This window comes from Mustelus asterias, chromosome 1 (assembly GCF_964213995.1).
Source record: "Mustelus asterias chromosome 1, sMusAst1.hap1.1, whole genome shotgun sequence".
NCBI lineage: Eukaryota > Metazoa > Chordata > Chondrichthyes > Carcharhiniformes > Triakidae > Mustelus > Mustelus asterias.
In genome coordinates, this window is record NC_135801.1 from 124,628,790 (window position 1) to 124,655,371 (window position 26,582).

A 26,582-nucleotide genomic window follows, 5' to 3' on the forward strand; every position below is an offset into this window, starting at 1 on the left:
CAAGGATAGTGAGGCTAGGAATAGGCAGATAGTGCAGCTCAACACGTGGCTAAACAGCTGGTGTAGGAGGAAGGGTTTCAGATATCTGGACCATTGGGGTCTCTTCTGGGGCAGATGGGACCTGTACAAGAAGGACAGGTTGCATCTAAACTGGAGGGGCACAAATATTCTGGCCAGGAGGTTTGCTAGTGTCACACGGGAGGATTTAAATTAGTTTGGCAGGGGGGTGAGACCCAAAGCAAAGGTGAATTAGCTGAAGGGGAACCAGAGAGTAGGGCCAGTAAGACTCAGAGAAACAGCAGGTAGGGTGGGATTGTTAATCAGAGAGAGTCTGGTGGACTGAAGTGCATTTGTTTCAATGCGAGAAGTGTAACAGGTAAGGCAGATGAACTTAGAGCTTGGATTAGTACTAGAAACTATGATGTAGTTGCCATTACAGAGACTTGGCTAAGGGAAGGACAGGATTGGCAGCTTAACATTCCAGGATATAGATGTTTCAGGCATGATAGAGGGGGATGTAAAAGGGGTGGGGGAGTTGCACTACTGGTTAAGGAGAATAACACAGCTGTACTCCGGGAGGACACCTCGGAGGGCTCATACAGCGAGGCAATCTGGGTAAAGCTCAGGAATAGGAAAGGTGTAGTCACAATGTTGGGGGTTTACTATAGGCCACCCAACTGCCAGCGGGAGATTGAGGAACAGATGTGTAGGCAGATTTTGGCACGGTGTAAAAGTAACAGAGTTGTTGTGGTGGGAGATTTTAATTTCCCCTATATTGACTGGGACTCACTTAGTGCTAGGGGCGTGGATGGGGCAGAGTTTGTAAGGAGCATCCAGGCGGGCTCCCTGAAACAGTATGTAGATAGTCCAACTAGGGAAGGGGCCATACTGGACCTGGTATTGGGGAATGAGCCTGGCCAGGTGGTCGATGTTTCAGTAGGGGAGCAGTTCGGGAACAGTGACCACAATTCAGTAAGCTTTAAGGTACTGATGGATAAAGATAAGTGTAGTCCTCAAGTTAAGGTGCTAAACTGGGGGAAGGCTAATTACAACAATATTAGGCAGGAACTGAAGAGTGTAGATTGGGGGCAGATGTTTGAGGGCAAATCAACATCTGGCATGTAGGAAGCTTTCAAGAGTAAGTTGATAGGGATTCAGGACCGGCACATTCCTGTAAGGATGAAGGATAAGTATGGCAAGTTTTGGGAACCTTGGATAACAAGAGATATTGTGAGCCTAGTCAAAGAGAAAAAGGAAGCATTTGTCAAAGCTAGGAGGCTGGGAACACACGCAGCAAGTGTGGAATACAAGGAAAGTAGAAAGAAACTTAAGCAAGGAGTAAGAAGAGCTAAAAGGGGTCATGAAAAAGCATTGACCAGCAGGATTAAGGAAAATCCCAAGGCTTTTTACACATATATAAAGAGCAAGAGGGTAGCCAGAGAGAGGGTTGGCCCACTCAAGGACAAGGGAGGGAATCTATGTGTGGAGTCAGAGGAAATGGGCGAGGTATTAAATGAGTACTTTGCGTCAGTATTCACCAAAGAGAAGGACTTGGTGGATGATGAGTCTGGGAAAGGATGTGTAGATAGTTTGAGTCATGTTGAGATCAAAAAGGAAGGAGGTATTGGGGTTCTTGAGAAACATCAAGGTAGACAGGTCTCCAGGGCCTGATGGGATATACCCCAGAATACTGAGAGAGGTGAGGGAGGAAATTGCTGGGGCCTTGAGAGAAATCTTAGTATCCTCACTGGCTACAGGGGAGGTCCCAGAGGATTGGAGAATAGCCAATGTTGTCCCTTTGTTTAAGAAGGGTAGCAAGAATAATCCAGGTAATTACAGGCCGGTGAGCCTTACATCAGTGGTAGGGAAATTATTGGAGAGGATTCTTCGAGACAGGATTTATTCCCACTTGGAAATAAGTGGACGTATTAGTGAGAGGCAACATGGTTTTGTGAAGGGGAGGTCGTGTCTCACGAACTTGATCGAGTTTTTCGAGGAAATGACGAAGATGATTGATGAGGGTAGGGCAGTGGATGTTGTTTACATGGACTTCAGTAAGGCCTTTGACAAGGTCCCTCATGGCAGACTGGTGCAGAAGGTGAAGTCGCATGGGATCAGAGGTGAGCTGGCAAGGTGGATACAAAACTGGCTCGGTCAAAGAAGACAGAGGGTAGCAGTGGAAGAGTGCGTTTCTGAATGGAGGGCTGTGACAAGTGGTGTTCCTCAGGGATCAGTGCTGGGACCTTTGCTGTTTGTAATATATATAAATGATTTGGAGGAAAATGTAACTGGATTGATTAGTAAGTTTGCGGACGACACAAAGGTTGGTGGATTTGCGGATAGTGATGAGGACCATCAGAGGATACAGCAGCATATAGATCAGTTGGAGACTTGGGCGGAGAGATGGCAGATGGAGTTTAATCCGGACAAATGTGAGGTAATGCATTTTGGAAGGTCTAATACAGATAGGAAATATACAGTAAATGGCAGAACCATTAGGAGTATTGATAGGCAAAGGGATCTGGGTGTACAGGTACACAGGTCACTGAAAGTGGCAATGCAGGTGGAGAAGGTAGTCAAGAAGGCATACGGCATGCTTGCCTTCATCGGCCCGGGTATTGAGTTTAAAAATTGGCAAGTCATGTTGACGCTTTATAGAACCTTAGTGAGGCCGCACTTGGAATATAGTGTTCAATTCTGGTCGCCACACTACCAGAAGGATGTGGAGGCTTTGGAGAGGGTACAGAAAAGATTTACCCGGATGTTGCCTGGTATGGAGGGCATTAGCTATGAGGAGAGGTTGAAGAAACTTTGTTTGTTCTCACTGGAGCGACGAGGGTTGAGGGGAGACCTGATAGAAGTCTACAAGATTATGAGAGGCATGGACAGAGTGGATAGTCAGAAGCTTTTTCCCAGGGTGGAAGAGTCAATTACTAGGGGGCATAGGTTTAAGGTGCGAGGGGCAAGTTTTAAAAGAGATGTACGAGGCAGATTTTTTACACAGAGACTGGTGGGTGCCTGGAACTCATTGCCGGGGGAGGTAGTGGAAGCGGTTACGGTAGTGACTTTTAAAGGGCGTCTTGACAAGTACATGAATGAGATGGGAATAGAGGGATATGGTCCCTGGAAGCGTAGGGGGTTTTAGTTAAGTCAGGCAGCATGGTCGGTGCAGGCTTGGAGGGCCGAAGGGCCTGTTCCTGTGCTGTAATTTTCTTTGTTCTTTGCTTCAATGGTCTACTTATATGCTGTGATCTACAGTATGTGGGCAATACTGCAGGGAAATGAATTAGTGTTTGGAAATTTTAACTTTCCATTCATTTTGTTTCGCTTTCTAAAGTGATTTTTGCTTTGATTTCTTTTCAAAAATATCCTTAAATATTATTTCCCCATTGTTACACTTCATTATATGTGAAGCATTTTGAAACATTTGCAATGTGATTAGGTGATTTTTAATTGCAAATCTTTTCTGATATTTTAACTATCTTGTTAGGGATATCAGCACTGTAAACAGTTCTTAATTTTATCTCCTTTTAAACCTATTCAGAGTATAGTATATATTTGTATGTTCTCTGGAGCTCCAATATACCCCCTGCATCCTCTCTATTCTCCCCACATTCCCCTGGAAATAAAATCAAGACTGGATGCACAGTGATCGGAATTCTTTCTCTCAGGATCTCAAAACTTCCGAACTCCTGGCATCCCTCAGTCTTTCATTCTCCTTGGATTTTCAGGTTTTTAAAATCCAAAGTTGGCATTGTTAATCTGCCCTTTGTGATTGATGATACTGTGGCCAGAATTTCACATTGTTTAAGCAGGTGCATACCCGACCCGAAATTGTGTGAAAATGCGCAAGAAAATGTCAGATGTGCATCCTGAGGTCATCGCACTCGCATGCAACATTACAGTTGGCGGGCGCACCCAGGAGCCAGAAGCATCCCCATTGACAGATTTAACAGACAATTTAACCACCACCACCAATCGGTCCCGCCCCCTCTCTGGCCCTGTCCCTTCAGGCCCCACCCTCTTGGCGCTACCCCAGTGCCCAGTGGACACTGCCAGGGGGCCAGGCTGGCACTGCCCAAGGGACACCCTCCCTGCCCCCGACCTCCTGGGGAGCCTCACTGGCCTTTGCCCCCACTAGCAAGGTGATCACACCTGGTCTCCATTGCTGGGGACGAGATTTAATCCCTGCTGGTGGTAACCTCCCCCGCCGGGGTCTGAAACATTAGCAAGCCTGGACAATACCGTCCTGGACCCGCTAATGAGATTCAAATCACTATTTCCGTATTGTAATCAGCCTCGTGCTGTTTCCCGTCGTGAGGCTGATTATGCCATAAAAATGGCCTGGGAAAGTCATGACTGTCTGGACGCGATTCCCGTTTCAGCCCTCCCGCTGGTATTTCCTGGCCACTGTGCCATCTTTGGATAATGGGTACTTGTATTTCCCAGGCTGGGAAAATCACACTCATGGTGTGAGAATAAACTTTTAAATATGAATGATTGACTTTACTTTGTAATTTTCATTTTAAAAAAATATTTCAGGCAACAACTATATAAAAGAGGAGAACTACAGAGCTGCTGTAGACTCTTACACTCAAGCAATTGAATTGGATCCAAATAGTGCAGTTTACTTTTGTAACCGGTAAGAATTATTTCCATTGTCACTTTTGTATTGATTTGTATGTTTCAATATTGTTAAATTTTTCAAGTTTAAAACCAAATAAGTATCACCTGGAAGCGAATAGTAAAGCTATGATTCAACAAATCTAGAGAGAAGATTTCTCCAGTGCTTTTGAATATCAGAAGTGCAAATTTGTCCTTTTTGAACACATTTCCATTTTACTACACACAATACACACATAGAACATAGAACATTACAGCGCAGAACAGGCCCTTCGGCCCACGATGTTGCACCGACCAGTTAAAAAAAAAACTGTGACCCTCCAACCTAAACCAATTTCTTTTCGTCCATGAACCTATCTACGGATCTCTTAAACGCCCCCAAACTAGGCGCATTTACAACTGATGCTGGCAGGGCATTCCAATCCCTCACCACCCTCTGGGTAAAGAACCTACCCCTGACATCGGTTCTATAACTACCCCCCCTCAATTTAAAGCCATGCCCCCTCGTGCTGGATTTCTCCATCAGAGGAAAAAGGCTATCACTATCCACCCTATCTAAACCTCTAATCATCTTATATGTTTCAATAAGATCCCCTCTTAGCCGCCGCCTTTCCAGCGAAAACAATCCCAAATCCCTCAGCCTCTCCTCATAGGATCTCCCCTCCATACCAGGCAACATCCTGGTAAACCTCCTCTGCACCCTCTCCAAAGCCTCCACATCCTTCCTGTAATGTGGGGACCAGAACTGCACACAGTACTCCAAGTGCGGCCGCACCAGAGTTGTGTACAGTTGCAACATAACGCTACGACTCCTAAATTCAATCCCCCTACCAATAAACGCCAAGACACCATATGCCTTCTTAACAACCTTATCTACTTGATTCCCAACTTTCAGGGATCTATGCACACATACACCTAGATCCCTCTGCTCCTCCACACTATTCAAAGTCCTCCCGTTAGCCCTATACTCAACACATCTGTTATTCCTACCAAAGTGAATTACCTCACACTTCTCCGCATTAAACTCCATCCGCCACCTCTCGGCCCAACTTTGCAACCTGTCTAAGTCTTCCTGCAAACTACGACACCCTTCCTCACTGTCTACCACACCACCGACTTTGGTGTCATCAGCAAATTTGCTAATCCACCCAACTATACCCTCATCCAGATCATTAATAAATATTACAAACAGCAGTGGCCCCAAAACAGATCCCTGAGGTACACCACTTGTAACCGCACTCCATGATGAATATTTACTATCAACCACCACCCTCTGTTTCCTATCCGCTAGCCAATTCCTGATCCAATTTCCTAGATCACCCCCAATCCCATACATCTGCATTTTCTGCAGAAGCCTACCATGGTGAACCTTATCAAACGCCTTACTAAAATCCATATATACCACGTCCACTGCCTTGCCCCCATCCACCTCCTTGGTCACTTTCTCAAAAAACTCAATAAGGTTAGTAAGGCACGACCTACCTGCCACAAAACCATGCTGACTATCACCTATCAATTCATTACTCTCCAAATAACTATAAATCCTATCCCTTATAATTTTTTCCAACATCTTGCCGACAACAGAAGTGAGACTCACCGGTCTATAATTCCCGGGGAAGTCTCTGTTCCCCTTCTTAAACAATGGGACAACATTCGCTAACCTCCAATCTTCTGGTACTATACCAGAGGCCAACGACGACCTGAAGATCAGAGCCAGAGGCTCTGCAATCACTTCTCTTGCCTCCCAGAGAATCCTTGGATAAATCCCATCCGGACCAGGGGATTTATCTATTTTCAGACCCTCCAGAATATCCTGCACATCCTCCTTATCAACTGTAATACTGTCTATTCTACTCCCCTGCAACCCAGTGTCCTCCTCAGCTATATTCATGTCCCCTTGCGTGAACACCGAAGAGAAATATTGGTTCAATGCTTCACCAATCTCCTCCGGTTCCACACATAACTTCCCTCTGCCATCTATAACTGGCCCTAAACTTGCCCTAACCAACCTTCTGTTCTTGACAATAGACACGGATTAACTCCTCCCTCTGTTTTCATGACAAGGAAACCCCAAGATTCCAGTGAAAGCCTTTCATTCATGCCGCTGCGTCTATTGTATTTTATTGAAACAGTGATTACTTTAATAAAGCATGAAGAATTTGACCATATTTTATGTTGCACCAACACTCAGTCTATTTATATTGAGTTGTGTTGAATGAGATATTGCCTGTTAAGTAAAATGTTGGTTTGCCTTTCTTAACTGGGTATAGTATTTCAATTGCACAATAAAATATCGTGATGCACAGAGTATAATAGTTTATATTATACATCCATTCTAGGTAGCACCATTTAATAATTTTGACCTTCAGTTTACCAGATGAAAATTAATTTGATCATCTAAAAATTATGTAATCCAGTCAAAGGGTGTTTAGCAAGTATCTGAGTATACATTTCTTGTTGACACTATGTCATGGATCTATTGTGTACCTTGGCTGATCGCTTGCTTTTTATTTAATAAGAAATTTATCATTAAATTATTGGTCACTAAAACATTTGATGAGAAGGCTGTGCTAAAGCAGCTTGGTTCAGTTTTACTGATGATTACCTGTTGTGTGTGATCCTGGTATCTTGTGTTGCAAACTGTTTCAGAAACACTACTCAGCAACAGCGGGCCCGATTCTCCCAAAAAAATTCTAAGTGCTGAATTGGCAAGAAAAATGGTGTAATTCGTGATTGTTTTTTCAGTGCAACTTCAGATTCGAATCTCCCACACTCTGTGCAATGCAGAGGTCACAATCGTGAATATCATTAAAAGCTCGGGAGGCGATTCTATTCAATCCAGAGTCTGACAGTTCCGGGCCTCTGCACATGCACAATGGCCCCGAACTGTCAGGCTGCAATTTGCTGGCCAGCTCAATTGCTGGCCAGCCCAGGACCCCCGCACTCCTGCCCCTCGCAACACCTCCACGGCCCGCAGAAGCATTCCTGGGCCAGCCCCAACCAGCACCCACCATCGTCTCAGAGCACCGCACACTCACCCATAATAGGCGCCTCGCACAATAGGCCCCAGCCCTAGGCCCTGCCCTGTTGGCACTGCCTGATGCCCAGTGGGCAGTGCCAAGGTGCCCCCTAGGCATGGGCACTTTGCCCCATGGACAGTGCCAGGTGGGCACAGGCTGGCACTGCCAAGGTGCCCATGCCCAGGGGGCACCACCCCCCCGCCGCCTGATCCCCTGGGGCCCCCGATTGCTCCCCCCCTTCACTCCGGCAGGGTCTCCTGTTAGTTCCTTGCAAGTGGGGAGGTGGTCTAAACCCCGCCGGCGTGAAATACACTTCGCGGGGTGGGAGATGCTATCGGGCCCAGAGAATTCAGTATTGGCCCCGATAATGACACTTAAGTAAGATTAAAAACAGATTTAAATCACTTATCCGTCTTCCCGCCGGTTTCCAGCACGGTCCCAACTGCGCCTCCTCTCCGGCTGTGGAAGACGCGCATGCGCCGGGAACGCATGCACAAATCCCACGAAATGGCCAAAAATGGTGCGTGTGGGGATGGGAGAATCGGGCCCAGCCTCTTTAAAGTTGGAATATACTAAAACCTAGATCTTTGGCCAGTACATTTTGGCACATAAATCTTTCATTTTTACACCCAACACTGAAATATGATGTAACCTGATTTTTCTTTTCATAGAACTCAGATGCTAAAATTTGTAATCTAACTTGTTTAGAGCTGCTGCTCAGAGCAAACTTAACAATTACACTGCAGCAATAGAGGACTGCAAGAGAGCAATAACCATTGACCCAGGCTATAGCAAGGCTTATGGAAGGATGGGGTACGTAATTATATCTTTCAATTTTATTTTAAGTATATATAAAAAAAGCAAAGATCTTAAAAGGTTAATTATGTGATTGCCCACATAAGCGTGACTGCAGGTCAATAATTTTTCAGGCAATGCCATGAGTGCCAGTAGTCCTCCAGTACTTCATCCAATCAACATGCTTCATGTTTGATCCTGGACAATGAAAATTGGCAACTGATTGTGGTGATTGGGACAAAGAGAGAGATTATATCAGTTGTGCTTTGTGTCCAAACATACCGTCACTGCGGTTAATGGTCACAGGGATTATAAATCATGTACCTATCACTGCCTGCATTGCTGTGTGCTTTTTCTTTGTATTCTTTGGTTAGATAACTAAATTTAGAAAATTATTTACCTACAATTTAATAACACATCCAATACCATTAATAATTACAATTTTTTTCAGTTTGGCATTGACTTCTTTGAATAAACATTCAGAAGCAATCACCTATTACAAAAAAGCTGTGGAATTGGATCCTGAAAATGGCACTTTCATATCAAATCTGAGAGTGGCAGAACAGAAAATTGGAGAGGCGTCAAGTCCAGTAAGTGTTGTTTTACTGATGATGTAGTCCACGTGATGCACTGTAACTTGCCAGCTTTAAAATTAAACTTTACACCTAGGTTTTACAGATCATTGAGATGTGTTTTTTGTGTCATGTTGTTCTCCTGCCCCTTGAAAAATAAATAACAATATTTTTCAATGATGATCTCCAGCTGGTTGTTATGGATGACTTTCAGGTAATTTTGGGCAGACAGTTACTACCAATCATGTACGTATTGTGTATTTGGGACATATAGTATGGATACAAATGTTGAAATCATAAGATAGCCATTATTTATTTTCTGGAAATGGGGATCTATGCTTCTTGTGTTTCTCCTTGGGTATGTTGTGATCTCCGTGGAGACCAAAACTGTTAAAAAATAAATTCAAATTTCCATGCAATAGCTGGAAGGACAATACAATAAGATTTCATTTCTTAAGACTTTTACTGTCGAGAAAAAGGAACGGGGAGAAAATGCAGCCTTGCCATACTCCTGCAGTGATGTAAAAGTGGTGCCCATGCTAATTTTGATGCAGCAGCTGGAGTCATGGTATAAGGTTTTGAAGATGTTATTATACCATTCCGAGATGCCATACACATTTGTGATGTACCAGAGTGACTGCCCATGGATGCTGTTGAAATCTTATCTTCAAATCAATGATGTTGATAGCAAGAGGCTTCTGAGAGCCTTGACTCTGCTACTCGTTGATGTTCCTGAGCATAAAGATTTGCTTGCTGCACGTTCTTACGAAGGGTACCGTCTACTTCTGGTTTCATTCTGTTGAGGAGCACCATGCTGAAGACCTTGACAGGTATTGACAGCAGTGTTATGCTCCACCAGTCTTGGCAGTCATCGAGGTTCCTTTCTTCAGCAGCTTGACAATTATCCATCGCCTCCAGTAATCTTGGACATCCTCTGCAGTCCACATCTTGTTGAACAGGTCCATCAACTCAGTGATGGTGTTCTTGCCATGTTTTAACAGCTGTGGTGTCATCTCATTGATCACAGATGCCTTGTGTTCTTCAAGACCTTGATGGCTTTGGAGCTCTTATGTGGCAGTGTCCCAGGTTGATGTTCAGCTACTCAGGTGCAGTGCTGTCATCAAACTCAAACATGGAGCTGGTGTTGGAATGGGTAAGAATCTACTGAAAGTATTCCACCCATCACGTCTCCTGCTCCTTGTACACCAATAGCGTCCTGCTGTCCTTGCCCTTGATTGGTACAGTACTGTTGTTTCTTGCACCAGTCAGCTGTATCCTGTACTGTTGGAGTTGATCTGATTTGCTACTACATGTGCCTTGCTGCCTTTGAACTCTCTCCACCCTCGCTTGTCTCTCCTGCAGTTCTTCTTCATGGTTTTATCCAGTCCTCTGTCCTTCTCGTCTTGTCATCTTTGTTTAATGTTCTTTCCTTGGTCCCTCTTGATCTTTGCCAGCTTTCTTTCACCAGTCAACTTCCAGTTTGGGTCAGTAGCCATCATTTTTACTTGTTTTTTTTTCCCTCTGCCCGATGGTGACATCTTCCCTATCCTTAATCCCTGTTTTGAAGATGTCCCACTCTTCCTCAGTGTTGCCAGTCATCAATAGTAGCTTGGTGAAGACCAACCAGAAACTGGCAGGTGTGTCTTTGTCCTTCAGTTTCTCCATTCCAAATAGCCACTGTGACTATAGCGGACTGGTCAGAGGCAAATATAGGGTATTGCAATGGAGAGGTGACTGATGTTGGCAGGGTATGTCCTTTGCTCCCCAGATGTACGCCCCAGCAGAGTGCCAATAATGTGGGCACCACCAGGCAGAGGAAGAAGATGGGGCCAGCCAAAGAAGACCTGGAAAAATAGGTTAAGAAGGACCTCCAAAAGTGGTACCCCATCTTGGCTGGTGCAAATGTGATTGCAATGAACAGTCTAAGGTGGAGTTGTGCTGCTGATTGTCCTGTATGGGGCTGGAGAAACTAAGTCTTAAATAAGACTGAAACAAAAGACTAAAAGCACTATTGACTTTATAGGCAACTTATACTTTAAGCCTGTGGTTTTCAAACTTTTTCTTGGCAACCCACTTTAACCTAATGGTTAATCCATGTGATCCACACTAAAGTCACTTACTTAACATGAATGTGAGCCTGCTTAGTCCTCTCATTCGTCAATATTTCCCTGCATATAACACACATGGGCTTTGCATCTGGCTTTGCGTTGGGCATATACAGGGCACACTGACCTATTTATTGCTTCATATGTTCATATAGTGGACTGCAGAGAGAATATGTATTTCATTTACCCAGAGAAAAAATGTTAGGGAATCAATTTTTGAGAAATCAATTTTGGCTCCTGCAACCCATCCAAGGGTCATGGCCCCCCAACTATGAAAAATACAGCTTTAAACCACAGCACGGAACTTCCCCACCTTACCCCAAATTAAAGGCACAATACAAAAACATAATAATCTTATAAACCTCATAATTGTAATAAGTATTCTACAGCAAAACCTGCAGCTACCCTGAGCAAACATAACTGCTCAACTGCTTCACTATGCTAATGCGTATGTCGCTGTGTAATCGTATCAAAGCCATGCCAGAAACTGTATAGTAATGAGAGATATATAGGCTATCAGAGTTGCTAATACTCAGTTTAAGATTAATTATACTATAGAGGCCAAACATTCCATCAAACCATTTATCGACCTATTTTTCTATTTTTGATGCTGTCTAGATTTGATCAGAAGTGTGATAAATTTATAATGGTAAATTATAAGGACTGGATTTGAACTGATTTCTATATCTGCAGACAGGAGCTGGTTTGGGATTTGATTTGGCAAGTTTACTGAATAACCCAAGTTTTGTAAGCATGGTAAGTATGATTAAAGTCAGTGTTCTAAAACAAACCTATACAAAACATTAGTTGTGGATTTGTTTCATATGATGACATTAAGTGGCTTAGAAGATTTACTTGGTTAGTGAAGGAAAAATAAGAGGGAAGGGTTGACTTTTATTTCTCTTCACATTTTTTCTTTCATCACCATTCCCTTAGGGGACATAGGTTAACAACAAGCACTGATCATCTGTAATTTTGAGGAAGTCCCAAGGAGCTTCGCAAAGTTGTTGTTGGGCCAAAGATATTAGGAGAGATGACCAAAACAACCCAGAACATGGCATCAGCATAACATGGTGCCACAAAATGCAGATCCCCAATCTGCTAATTTCATAATTTTAACCACACCACAGCCAAGAGATAGCAAACATTCCCACAAATTGAATGATTTCAAAACTGATACACAATATTGAGCAGAAATTTATTTATCTCAGGGTGGTGAGAATGTGGAACTTCCTATCACAGTGAATAGTTGAGATGAATAGTATAGATTCATTTAAAGGGAAGCCAAATAAACATATGAGGGAAAAATGAATATAGGGTTATGCTGATAAACTACTGGGTAGACTGCAGTTAGAATATGGTGTCCACTTTGGGTGCTCTATTCTAGGAAGAATATCAAGGCCTTGGAGAGGTACAGAAGAGGTTCACTTAGATGATACCAGGCATTAGAGAGTTTTGTTATGTGCAGAGACCAAACAAACTAAGACACTTTTCAAACGAATAGGGAAGACAAAAATGTCTGGCAAACAGGCAAAAAAATATTTTTCCTAATTGCCTGTTCACCATTTTCAAGGCACAAGAAAGGAAGAGTATGATGGTATACTTTCCACTTGCCTGGATGAGAAAAAACATACTTTTCAAATTTATTGTGCATTCTAAAAAATACTTGAAAATTGCTGCTTATTTTACTATCCTTTTTTCTAGGCTGCAAGTTTGATGCAAAACCCCCAGTTACAACAACTGTGAGTTGTCATATTTTTCACTTTTATTAATTGGCTAAAGGAAAGCCTTTTTTTACTGAACATTTTTCTATATTTGTATTATGCACAGAATGTCAGGGATGATGTCTAATGCGATTAGTGGTCCAGCAGCAGGTGTAGGAGGTCTAACAGACATGGGCAGCCTTATTCAAGCGTAAGTATCTATCTTGTAATCTTTAATTGTATATAATTCAGTAAATTCTTTCCCAGAACTGTGATAGAGTATTTGAATTTTCATGTTAGTTATTGCTGAGGATTTACTACTGGGTAAAATATTCCTTAAGTGAGTTACAAATAGTATTTTAATCTAGCAGTTCCAACTACTGAAGTATAGATCAAGCAATTTGTGAAGTCAAGAAACCTGAGATTGAATGAAATTAGTTGCATTCAAATTTATTATTTTTAAATAGTTTAGTTGTATAAGATTGATACATAAAGACCTGATTTGTCTTATCTAAACAATGCAACCAGTAACACTTCATCAATGACTGCCGGCCTAATGAGTTCTGAATCTCTTGAAATGGTTTTAAATTGCACTGATACAGACACTTCTCAGATTTTTATTTGATGTTGAATAGTTTGTCACAAATCAGATAACGGCATGTACAGATTTACCTGTGTTTCCTGCAACGTCAGTACGAAGAAATTTCTGGAAAATATTACTATATTAAACCTGAACAAACAGACACCCCTCCCGAAAAAATACACCTGCAAAATACAGACACTTACTGACAATCCCAAATAACTTACATTATAATAGATACAAGCTGCATCTTGAAACCAAGGACATTCGCAAATTATGAACTATGGACAGCCTTCAACACATCAAGTCCATTTACAACTGAAAACACAGGCTTGGAGGTAAGTGTGAGGCGGAAACCGGTGAAATAAAATGGTATTAGTGGATTGCAGGTCTCATTACTCGGTATCCATGGCAGCAGAAAAAAGTACTCCACATCTAAGGTTGATTCGTTGTATAATATCCCAGTGGTGAAGTTGATAGCTGGTCTTGGCATTAGAGGTGGATGTCTGAAATTTGGGCCTCTGAATTCAGAGGCAGGAAGACATAGAACGGGGCCAGGGAGGGATGAGAGCTTGGGGAATGAGGGAGACTGGCAATAGGGATCACAGGGAGAAATGGAAGGTAAGGGGACTCGGAGTTGGAATATTGGGAGATGAGCACTATCACTGTTTGTAGACCCGCAAGCAACATCAACATGGAGCGGGAGCAGCCCATAATGTGGAATATCCAAGGGGGAAAGGAAGAGGAAGGTTCTTAGACTGAGGGATGTTAGACATTGGGATGCTTCACCATATGTGGCCGTTAAGACAAGTATTTAGTATGATTGTGAAGAGGATAAATATCTGAGAAAGGAATATTAAAGAAACTGGGCGTTACAGGGCACTGAGACCAACACAAGGAGCTTAAGATGTTCTCCTTTGCTGAAATTTCTCAGTTTCCACTCTTTCCTTGCTTCCTTGTTCTTGGAACTTCTTGCACAATAACACGGGTTGCTGAAAAGGTGATGCCAGATATGGACATTCCACCTTCAATGGACAAGACTCCAGGATAGTAATGAATGAGAAAACAAAACATTTAGAAAATAGAACTGAAATCACAGCCACCAGAATTAGACATGCCCAAGGAGAGCAAAAAAGGCATGTTGAAAAAGATACAGAGGACTGGCTTCATTGATGTGGGAGATTTCAGGAGGAGGCAGAGATGGATTACAAATGCTTCAGTCTTGTCTTTTACACTCATATACTAGGCCCCACCATTTTAGTTGACGACAATAATCTCTCCCTCAATATCAACAAAACAAAGGAGATAGTCAACGACGTCAGGAAGCATAGTGGAAGACGTACCCCTGTCTACATCAATTGGCACGAAGTGGAAATGGTTGAGAGCTTCAGGTTTCTAGGTGTCCAGATCACCAACAATCTGTCCTGGTCCCTCCATGCCGAGCCTATAGTTAAGAAAGCCCACCAACGCCATTACTTTCTCAGGACACTAAGGAAATTTGGCATATCTGCTACAACTCTCACCAACTTCTACAGATGCACCATAGAAAGCAGTCTTTCTGGTTGTATCACAGCTTGGTATGGCTCCTGCTCTGTCCAAGACCGCAATAAACTACAAAGGATCGTGAATGAAGCCCAGTCCAGCATGCAAACCAGCCTCCCATCCATTGACACTGTCTACACTTCCCACTACCTCAGAAAAGCAGCCAGCATAATCAAGGACCCCGCATACCCCAGACATACTCTCTTCCACCTTCTTGCATCAGGAAAAAGATACAAAAGTCTGAGGTTATATACCAGTCACCTCAAAAACAGCTTCCTCCCTGCTGCCATCAGACTTTTGAATGGACCTACCTCACATTAAGTTGATCTTTCTCCACACCCTAGCAATGACTGTAATACTACATTCTGCACTCTCTCCTTTTCTTCCCTATGTACAGTATGTTTTATCTGTTTAACGCGCAAGAAACAATATTTTTCACTGTATACTAATACATGACAATATTAAATTAAATTAAATCAAATCAAATCAAACCATGTAAGTTGCAGGGCTATGGGCCATGTAAAGGACGATAGGATTAGGAAGGGCACCTGGGTGTCTTTGGGTCAGCATGGTGTTAGAGTTCTCTCGAGGCACTCAGTCAACTCCTTGCACAAACAGCGCTGGACACCATGCATCCAATGCAAGGTCTTTAATTACTTGTGCACAAGGAAAACTCTCCACGGCCAAATCGGATTGACCGGAGCAGTTCTGAGGTCACAGAGAAACAGCTCAGCAGTTATAGCCAATTACAGCAAATCAGGAACAAGAGATTTTTCACATCTTTCATTGACATATATATTAGCCAATTAAACCCCAGCCTTTCACCCTTTCTCATTTGATAAAAAATTGACTTCTGCTAATCCTTCATTTGCATAGCATATCCTCATATCTTGCCTTTGGTATTTGTTATGGAAAAAATCTGGTCTTCTACACCCTTTGAAGGCGAAAAAGGAAAATGTTATGGGGGCCTGTGAAGAAATAGCAGAGACTGAATCTTTTTGAAGGTCAGTAAGCTGATAAACATTTTCTACTACTGTACAGAGAAAGCATGAATTTTTTAATTTGAACACTTTAACTTCCGCACAATTTAACTTCCAAACTATGAAACTTCAATCTGAACTTTTTAACTTCCACAATGGACAAGATGGGTCAAATGGCCCCCCTTCTTTGGTTTTTATGGGAAGGAAATCTGCCTCCTTACCTGGTCTGGCCTACATGTGACTCCAGACCCACATGAATGACTCTTAATGGCCCTCTGAAATGGCCTAGCAAGCTACTCCGCTCAAGAACAATTAGGGATGGGTAACAAATGACGGTCTTGCCAGCGGCACTCAAATCCTATGAAAGAAAAAAAATTGTCTAACTGCATAATTAGTGCAACTAAAAGTACAGTTCAGAGGCTGAATTTCCTGTTGAGACTAAATCATCTGGATTCCACCATCTGTAAGGCACAAAGCAGGAATGTGATTGAATGCTCTTCACTTGCCTGGATGAGTGCAGTTGAAAAAACATCGAAGGAGCTCAACACAATCCAGCACAAAGCAGTCCACCTGATTGGCACTCATCCACCACCGGCAAAATGTTAAATTGTGTATCATCTACAAGATGCACTGCAGCAACTCAGCAAGGCACCTTCGGCAACACTTTCCAAACCTGCAACCTCTACAACCTTGTTGCAGAGACAGCAAGGACATGGGAGCACCACTTCCTGGAAGTTCCCACCCAATCACATACCATCCTGACTTGGACTTGTATCAATGTTCCTTCTTCATTACAGGGTCAAAATCATAGAACTCCCTCCCTAATGACACTATGAAAGTACATTCACCACACAGACTGCAGCAGTTCAAATAGGCTACTTGCCACTATCTTCCCAAGAGTAATTGCGGATGAACAATAAATGCTGCCCTGCCGAGTGTCCACATCCCATGATCAAAAGTGAATTTGTAGTCCATTCTACACAGGCACCCAGTGTGCTTTTCTATTTCAAACAAAATAAAATGTGGTGCACATTAACCATTTGTTCATTTGCAGCTACAGGCAGAGATCAGTTTCACCCTCAGGCTTTTTCATATTTTTTGACAATTTTTTCATATCTTAAGTTTAACAGCTACATCATCTCTTCAATGAAACCAACCTCAGTTCTCCATTTTTCACACTTCTTGGCCTTGCTGTTTCCCACGGCTTCAATTAGAACTCCCCATAACTAAGATGCCTTTGAGAAGCTTACTTTACTCTTTCATACCATAGATTTATTTTACTCTCATTAGCCTCTTTCCAGGTAGCTCAACAAATACTTCAATACTCTTCTCACATGTCGAAGACAGGACCACTCGGCTCCAGGCCTCATTATAGGCTTGGTACAAACGTGGACAAAAGAGCTAAATTTCAGAGGTGACAGTTACTTGACATCAAGGAGCCCTAGCAAAAATTGACAGCAATTAGAATCTGGAGGAAAACTCTAGTTGTTGGAGTCATACATGGCACAAAGGAATAAAAGTAAATAGTGCGATGCTGGAAACCTAAAATAAAACAGAAAATGCTGGATAACCTCAGCAGGTCTGGCAGCATCTGTGGAGCAAGAAATAGCTAATGTTTCGAGTCTGTATGACTTCTACAGAACTATAGAGGGGAAAAAATGTGATAGATTTTATACTGTAAGGCCAGTTATCTCAGCCCCAGGACACTACTGCAGGAGTTCGTCAAGGTATTATCCTAGGCCCAACCATCTTTCAGCTGCTTCATCTGTAACCTTCTCTCTAACATGAGGTCAGAAATGGACCTGTTCACTGATAATGTTCAGAATCATTTATTAGTCCCAGATTTTGAAGCAGTCATGCCTGCATGCAATGAGACAGAGGCAACATTCAGACTTGGACCAATAAGAGATAATTACATTTGTGCTACACAAGTGCCAGGCAACATTTGCATCAAACAAGTGCCAGGCAAAGACCAACTCCAATAAGAGAAAATCTAACCGTCTCCCCATGACATTCAATGGCATTAACATTCTGAATCATGATCTTAAACATCCTGGCGATCACCATCGACCAGAAAGTTAACTGGTCCAGCCATATGACTAAAAGAACAGGTCAGAGGCTGAGAATTTTGCAGCATGAAACTCCATTTCTGACTTGCCAAAACCTGTCCACCATCTGCAGGGCACAAGTCAGGAGTGTGATGGAGTACTCTCCACTAGTCTGGGCGAGTGCAGCTCCAACAACACTCAAGAAACTTAACACCATCCAGGAAAAAGCAGCTTGCTTGATCGGCACTCATCCCCACCACCTTAAACATTAATTTGTTCCACCACTGACGCACAATGGCAATAGTGTGTACTGTCTATAAGATGCATTGCAACAACTTGCCAAGACTTCCCTTGCAGAACTTTCAACACATTTAGCACCTAAAAGACAAGAGGTGCAGACACATGGGAACACCACCACCTGCAGATACTCCTCCAAGCTACGTACCATCCTGCCTTGGAACTATAGGCCATTCCTTCTGTCTCTGGTTCAAAAACCTGGAACACCCTCCCTAATAGCACTACATGTGTACCTACATCAGATGCACTTCACCAACACCTCAAAGGCAATTAGGGATGGGCAACAGATGCTGCCCTTGCCAACCACATTTGCACTCCATGAAAATAAAAACTGCTCTTTTCAAAAGAATGCAAGAATGTCAGTTCTAATCTTAATCTTTTTTCCCCTCATTTTCTTGTCAAAAACAAGCCTATGCTCTATGTATTTCATAAATGTTACTATGGTCAGTGCTCATGTACTTCCTTCCTTCATCCACACCTTGTTTTTATTAAGACTCATTGTGCAATTTTGTACTTCAATTTGTTCCTTCCCAAACTCTTAACAATTCCTTAACTATTTTCTTTCCAAATATAGTATTCATTTTTGTGAAGTAAAGATTTCTGTCACCTACTATTTTGATTTGCCTTGTATTATCTTTTAATCTTTTGTAAACTTAATATCCTGCAGCATCAACATTAGCCCACAAATTTGATTTCTCAATTTACATATTAAAGCAGGAAAGCTATAAAAGCAAAACCTGCAGAAAATAAGGTTAAAACATCTGAAAATTCTGTTAATCAGCTGTCTTCCGAAGTGAAGGTTATAAAAATAAAGCAAAAAATTTAAATTATTAAATGATATGTTATGACCAAAATCTTATTTTTCTCAAAACTAAGATAACAAGGTTTATTGCTGAAAGAAAGATATGCTGTTGTAATGTTTTGTCTTACACTCATCAGAAGAGGCAAGAATCCCAGATTTCAAAAGGAGCAACAATTTATGTTGTATGGAAAGAAGGAACGGCACGGTAGCACAGTGGTTAGCACTGTTGCTTCACAGCACCAGGGAACCGGATTCGATTCCCAGCTTGGGTCACTGTCTGTGTGGAGTTTGCACATTCTCCCCGTGTCTGCGTGGGTTTCCTCCGGGTCTCTGGTTTCTTCCCACATTCTGAAAGATGTGCTGATTAGGTGTACTGACCCAAACAGGCGCCAGACTGTGGCGAGTAGGGAAATTTCACAGTAACTTCATTGCAATGTTAATGTAAGTCTTACTTATGACAAATAAATAAACTTTAACTTTACTGACTAGTTGGCAAGTCAATGGTGATTCATCAAGACATTGCCATGGAGAATGCACAGGAACTATTATCCCCATACTTTTGTTTACTTGAAAAAGGTGCAGTGGCTGGGCACATTCCTTTTGCCTGCAGAGGATCGGTCTCTGAGTATGAATATAAATAGCTTCCAGCAAGTATAAGTGAGCCACATTGCAGGCCTGACTGATAATTGGTTAGTATAATTCTTGTAACAAGGTTTCAATTGAAGATATTTTTTATTTCATCAACTCAGAGTATCTACATTAGAAATGGAATACTACTTGAATCCAGAGCCAAACAGTTCAGAACAAAATGTTCTAATTTAACTATGTTGCAGCAAAACCACATCTTAGCATAGTAAAAACATTTTGAAATGAAAAAAAATCTTGTTCTATTCATCATGAAGGAGTAACTCTTCTTCAAAGAGTGTTAATAGTATGAATTAAAGGATTTAAAAGCTTCTCCCTCTTTTTTGAATCTGACCACAATAAATCAATGATCTGAAATGCTCAAAATAATTTTGCAATACATGTTTCCATATGAGAAGTAGTTTTGGTAAGGTATTTGGAAGAAAATATCTTTGAATGATGCAGTACAAATGTCTCTCTCTTCAGGGACTTGGAAAAAAACATTTTCAATTTTTCCCCACTTTTTTTCACAAACATGATTTTCTCTTTAGATCTTTGCACACTTTATATATTTTACGGTTAAGAAATGTTGTATATTATGTATCAACCATCTTTCCTAATTTCATCTCAGCCTGACTAAAATCGAGGACTACTTCTATGAAAAGCTCAGAAGTATCTACATCTTCCTTGAGTACTAGTTTATATTTTTATTTTGTTAGTAACACCATTGTACAATCCTGTCAGCAGAAATTTTCTGGAAAAAACATTATGCTTACAAATGGGTTTTTCTTGGTTATCTTTACCAGAACCAGAATGGGAGTTTCACTTGCACACTTCTCCAACTACATGGACCATTGGTGCTATTTATATTGCATTAGAGATGGTTTATAATTCTGCTTACTACCCTGTTCATCATCTTTTGCATAGAGGGCAGCAGTTTGCACAGCAGATGCAGGAAGAGAACCCAGAACTGATAGAACAATTAAGGAACCAGATCCGAACCCGATCATTCAGTGGCAGCAATGAAGATCACTCATGATAAGCAGCGGTAAACTTTCTTTATTGATCCCAATTTAACATCCATGCAATCCTCGAGTTGAAAAAAAAACTCTGGTGAAATGTCTTCAGATGGATAAGTGTTTAACAAAGAGAAAATGCTGGAAAATCTCAGCAGCTCTGACAGCAACTGTAAATAGAGAATAGAGCCAATGTTTCAAGTCTGGATGATTCTTCATTCGAGCTTCATATGTGACTTCCACAGCAATGTGGGATTTTCACAGTAACTTCATTGCAGTGTTAATGTAAACCTACTTGTGACACTAATAAATAAACTTTAAACTTTAAAAAAATATTTTAAAGTGGTTGACTTTTAATTGCCCTCTGAAATGGCTGAATAATCCACTCAGTTCAAGGGCATTTAGGGATGGGCAACAAATGGCCCATCCAGTGACGCACATCCTACAAATGAATAAAAAAGTACATATTTTAGTCAGTGATATGAAAAAATTTAAATATCAAAGTTGCATTATAAACTTTTTTAAAAACTGGATTACTGTAAGGATATCCATCCATTTTTTGAGTTGCATTTTCATATTGACTTTTTTTGCTCAAACAGGGAATACATATGTCGGAGATCCCAATAATGTTGGATGTCAAAAGCAAGTATCCATTGGTTCAGAATACCACAGCTTGCTCAAAATAGATGGGGGATCTGGCTGTAATTCATAGTTATCAAACATTTAAGAAGATTTGAGAATGTTTACCATTTGCGAGAGGATTGTATCATTCATTTTACAGTTTGGATGTAATATATTTGCAGATAATTAAACTTGTTTCTAAAGTATGTATAGAGTAATGAATATTAAGGAATTAATTTGCAGTTCTGTCACCTTAAATATGAACATCTGGTCCATAGGCTTAGGTTGATATTGCTGTACAAATGTGAATTGTTACAGCAACAGATTAGCACTGCACTCATTAAAATGTGACACTTGTAGAATTGCATTTGGACAATATATTGCCAAACTATGAAAATCAGCCACTGAAATAATTAAAATTAAGGATATTAGTTACTTCAGCCAATTTTTACTTTATTGTGAATTTGCAATGTAGGGGAGATACCTGCAATTGTTTCTGCATCTTGGGCATTCTATCAAATAGTATCCTGGATGGCACTGAGATGAGCTAAAATGTTTATTATAATCCTGGAGTTCTGTAGTATTATGCCATTGACTATGTTAACATTAATCTTCCTTCTTTCATCCCCACCTTCTTCAAAATTCTGTGCTGGTTACCCAAAAAAATCATGGAATGGTTACAACACAGAAAGAGGCCATTTGGCTCACGACATATGTGCCAGCTCTCAGCGAGAGCACCACAGCTAGACCTACTCCCCTGCCTTTTCCACATAGTCCTGCAAATCTTTTCTATTCAGATAATTTTCCAATTTCCTTTTGAAAGTCATGATTGAATCTGTCTGCATCACACTGTCAGCCAGGACATTTCAGATCCCTCATTGCATAAATTTCTTCTTCACATGCCACCTCTGGTTCAATTGCCAATCACTTTAAATCAGTGTACTCTGGTGCTCGACAAGTATTGACTCCATCCTCATGATTTTGAGCGCACCTATCACACCTTTCAGTCTTTCCTTCTCTAAGGAATCTGTCCACGTAACTGAAATCTCTCAAGCTCATTCTCATTATTCTTCACCTCCAATTCCCTCATATTCTTCAAGTGTGGTGCCCATAACTGGACATGATGCTCCAGTTGAGGCCATACCAGAGCTCTTTCGAGATTCACCATAACTTCCTTGCTTTTGTACTCTATGCCCAGGATCCCATATGCCTTATTGAACACTTGGCAAATATACCCCCCAAGTCCCTCTGCTTCTGCCCACCCGCTGCAGAATTGTAACCTTTATTTATATTGCCCTTCCTCATTCTTCCTACCAAAATGTTTCACTTTGCACTTTTCTGCATTAAATTTCATCTGCCATGTGTCCAATAAATCCATCAGCCTGTCTATGTCCTCTTGAAGTCTGTCACTAACCTCCTCACAGTTCACAATACTTCCAAGTTTTGTATCATGTGCAAATTTCAAAATGGTGTCCTATACACCAAGTTTAGGTCATTAATATATAAGGAAAAGTATTGGTACTTATATTCCCTAGGGAAATCATTGTATACCATTCTTTAGTCTGAAAAACAACCTTTCATCATTGCTGTGTTTCCTATCAATCAGCCAACTTCATATCAATGATGCCGCTGTCCCTTTTATTCTATTGGCTTGTTAACAAAGTTAAACCATTTATGTGGCTCTTTGTCAAACACCTTTTGGAGGTCCACGCACATCACATCCATCAAATTACCATCATCAACCTTGTTACCTCATCAAAAAACTCAATCAAATTAATTAAACACAATTTGCCTTCAACAAATCCTGTTGGTTTTCTATAATTAATCCACTTTTGTCCAAGTGACTGTTGAAGGAACAAAGTTATCATTGTGGCACGAGTGCTGATGGTGGGCCGGAAAGCTAGAATGACCTTGCCTTTTGCAGATCCCCCAGCCACATTTTGCTGGAGTCAGGCAACTAATTAGTTACCACTGCGACTGCCACTATGGCCATCCGCCTCCACCACCAAGAACAGTTGGCAACTCAGCAGCACCATCCAATACCTCAACTGCCACCTCTTTCATCATGATCCCAGCAGTATCAGAAAATGCTGTAAATTCTCAGCAGGTTTGAGGGCATCAATGGAGGGAGAACAGAGTCAAGAGTCATCCAGACTTGAAACGTTAGCTCGGTTCTCTCTCCACAGATGTCAGATCTGCTGAGATTTTACAGCATTTTCTGTGGTTGTGAATTCCAGCATCTGCAGTAATTTGCTTTTACCCCAGCATCGTCCTGCTCAGTAGAGACAGGTGCAAAATACACATGTCCCTCTGACTTTCTGTCCCTATTTGGCCTTGCTTCTTTTATTACCCTTTTACTAAATGTCTAATTTGAGATTGTGTTTCTAATAAGGTGAATTAAGAGATTTAGAATCATGAAATGCTGCATAATAGAAACTTAATTTGTCCCATCAAGATTTTATTGGTGTTTTCCTTCATGAGCCACATCATCTAATCCCAATTTCCTGTCAGCTGCTGATTACTCTTTTTCAGGCAACTGTGATGCCCCTCGAAAAGAATACAAATTTATCCATTAGAGCGAGATTTGCACCAAGCAGTCCTTAAAGTAAACATATAATGTAGATTTGTCTTCATGGTTTAAAATATTTGCTAATAAAAGTGTAATGACTGTCTGCCTCCTTTATTTAAAGTGATCAATATGGGCCAAGTTTGGACATTAGTCCAGTAACCTATTCTGTTTTTTATCTTTACTGTTGCAATATTTATGGAGTAATCATCAGTTTAATGATAATTGGTAACTATTTCTCCCTTGCACCATAAACCCAAAAGCCTATCCAAAGCATATCAAATGTGTTAAGGATTGATGTCTAATTATAAAACCTTAAAATTCTGCAGAACCTGAATCCTAAACAATATATTTGACATCTGTTTGAAAATTACCCCTAGCTCTAACAATCATAAATGGAGTTTAAATTACACATTCCTGTACCATTCCATATCTTCTATTTGATTGACTAGGAATGATACAGCTATACCAAATTTAAAATACCTGTTTAATTAGACATAAAACCTATGGTGTGATATGTTTAATGTCCATCTGGGTAAACTGTTATATAGTGCCTAGCTAGACACTACATTCTAAATATTTTAGTTGTGGTTGCAGTTTACTTTTGATTACTGCCTCTAATCTTCTACCGAGCACTGTTGAACATCCCATTTTTCCAATGCTCAAAGTTCCTAGATGACACGGTAATTCATTGAAACGTGCACTGTGGCACTAACATTTTAAATGAACCAGTTGTGTTTCACGCACATCAATTGATTACTGTACGAGGTGATAAATTTTTCCAGCACAACAGGTTATGGGATAAGGAAACATATCTCATCTTCATTTACTTTGCTCTAGTTTCTACATTGTAACTTCACTAGAATGGGATCTGCATCTTTCATTGTAAGCACTTTCATTTATAAAAATCTTCATGGTAATCTATTTGACACTAATGTTTTTGTTGTGGACAAATCATGATCTTTGATATGCCTATATTTTTATGCTGTCAATTAAAATGCTAACCCTACCTTTCTTCAAACTTGCATGGCTTCCTACACTGTAATTTGTATATTAAAATTATTTTTCAACATTTACAATGTGCTGTTCTTAGTTAAATGAGGAAGATAGCTGCCTAAGTGTCATTTTTGATGGGATGAGGGTTGGAATGGAGAAGAAAGGCAGAGTTATTGGTCAATGTTTGTGTTCTTCAACTAAATATTTCTCACACATTCTACATTAGGAAACCCATCTCAAATGTTCTTCACAGTCTGATGATGCCTGTATGGTTCTGTCCTGGAGTTTCATTAAAGGTACTTTCCTTGCTTGACGTAGAACAGTTGTATGTTGAGCAATGCAACCTATGGAAGTGGGGATAGGATGTCTGGAAGATTCTCTAGTCTCATGTTCAGCAAAAGTTTAGTAATCTGCTCACATCCACATTGAAACATATTGTGTCAACCAGTACACTCAAGGCCTGTAATCAGGATCATAAATATTTAGCTTGTGTTAACAACTTTTAAATGAGATCCATGCAAACTTATTACTAATGACTGACTAAAGGGACTCTTGTAGGGTGATTTTTGTCTGGGGACTATTACCAAACCCAGGTTAAAGATTTTGGATGATCTTCTTCCAAAGAAAACCAGTTCATCTCTGCAAATCAAGCTTGGTAATTTTGAGCCCTTTGCATATTGCAATCATTCATCAATGGTCCATGTCCCACATGTATGCACTTTTGAAAATAAGGCGCATAAAGTTGTATACTGAAACTGGCCAACAAAGGTCCTTGCAAAGCTAATGTTACAGCTCAGACGTTGGATTCACCGCACAAAGGCAATTTGTATAAGCAGACCAGCATCCCCTGTAGTCTGAAATTCATAATCTTGAGTGTTTTGTGAATAGGCTAACAGTACAGGCCTTACACCTAACCTTTTACCACTATTAAGAAACAAATATCCATAAAACATATCCATCATGTGCTTGTTTATTCTTCAGTAGGAAGCACCATAAGGAGCTGAACTTATTTACCAGAAATACTTCTCAGAAACAAAGGAACACAGCAAGTAAACAGCAGTAAATACTCAACTGAAATGAAACAATAAAAGACCAAACTCTAATTTTTAATAATTTAACAAAGTCTTATATAAATATACATAGATGCTGGGCATCACTGAACCTCTCCTCAATAAATACACATTCATCCTAATATACACCAATCCTAGGACTGCTGCCAAGATTTACTGCGGTCTTTTTTGAAATTGAAGATGGAAGAACAATCTGATTCCAATTTGTTAGCTAATTAGAATGTTATTTATTTCTGCCATTTATATAAACTTAGTCTGAATGGGAGTTCTGCTTTTGTGAAACCTGTGACTTTAATTCAATACGTTTGAGATAAAGCATAATATTTGATATAGTCTTATTAATAGCTCCAGCTGAATGTTTTCAATATGGAAATATCATCTAATTCATTACCTTTTATCTTTTTGCTGGTGAACTCTTTGTAAAAAGATGTAATATTTAGGTAATATTCTTACCATCATCCACATTAAAACATCTGTCATTACTCACATCAGTAGTGAATGGATTAGTCTGTGGAAAGTAATTCTGTTTTATTCCTCAGGAACCTGAGGAACATCTTTTCACTTTTTTTTATTCATTTGTGGGACATGGGTGTCACTGACTGGTCAGCATTTGTTGCCCATC

At 40.8% G+C, this 26,582-nt stretch overlaps 1 protein-coding gene across 1 annotated transcript in view; it reads left to right on the forward strand.

Moving 5' to 3' along the window:
* LOC144497190 (small glutamine-rich tetratricopeptide repeat-containing protein beta-like) overlaps positions 1-25,237 on the forward strand; it is a 58,022-nt gene extending 32,785 nt beyond the window's left edge. The window contains exons 5-12 of the mRNA XM_078218065.1: positions 4,543-4,642; positions 8,352-8,456; positions 8,890-9,028; positions 11,809-11,871; positions 12,820-12,857; positions 12,946-13,029; positions 20,619-20,739; positions 21,307-25,237. Of these exons, the coding sequence (XP_078074191.1) occupies positions 4,543-4,642; positions 8,352-8,456; positions 8,890-9,028; positions 11,809-11,871; positions 12,820-12,857; positions 12,946-13,029; positions 20,619-20,730 (641 nt within the window). The 3' untranslated portion in view covers positions 20,731-20,739; positions 21,307-25,237. The remainder of the gene's footprint in view (positions 1-4,542; positions 4,643-8,351; positions 8,457-8,889; positions 9,029-11,808; positions 11,872-12,819; positions 12,858-12,945; positions 13,030-20,618; positions 20,740-21,306) is intronic.
* Positions 25,238-26,582: the final 1,345 nt, after the last annotated feature.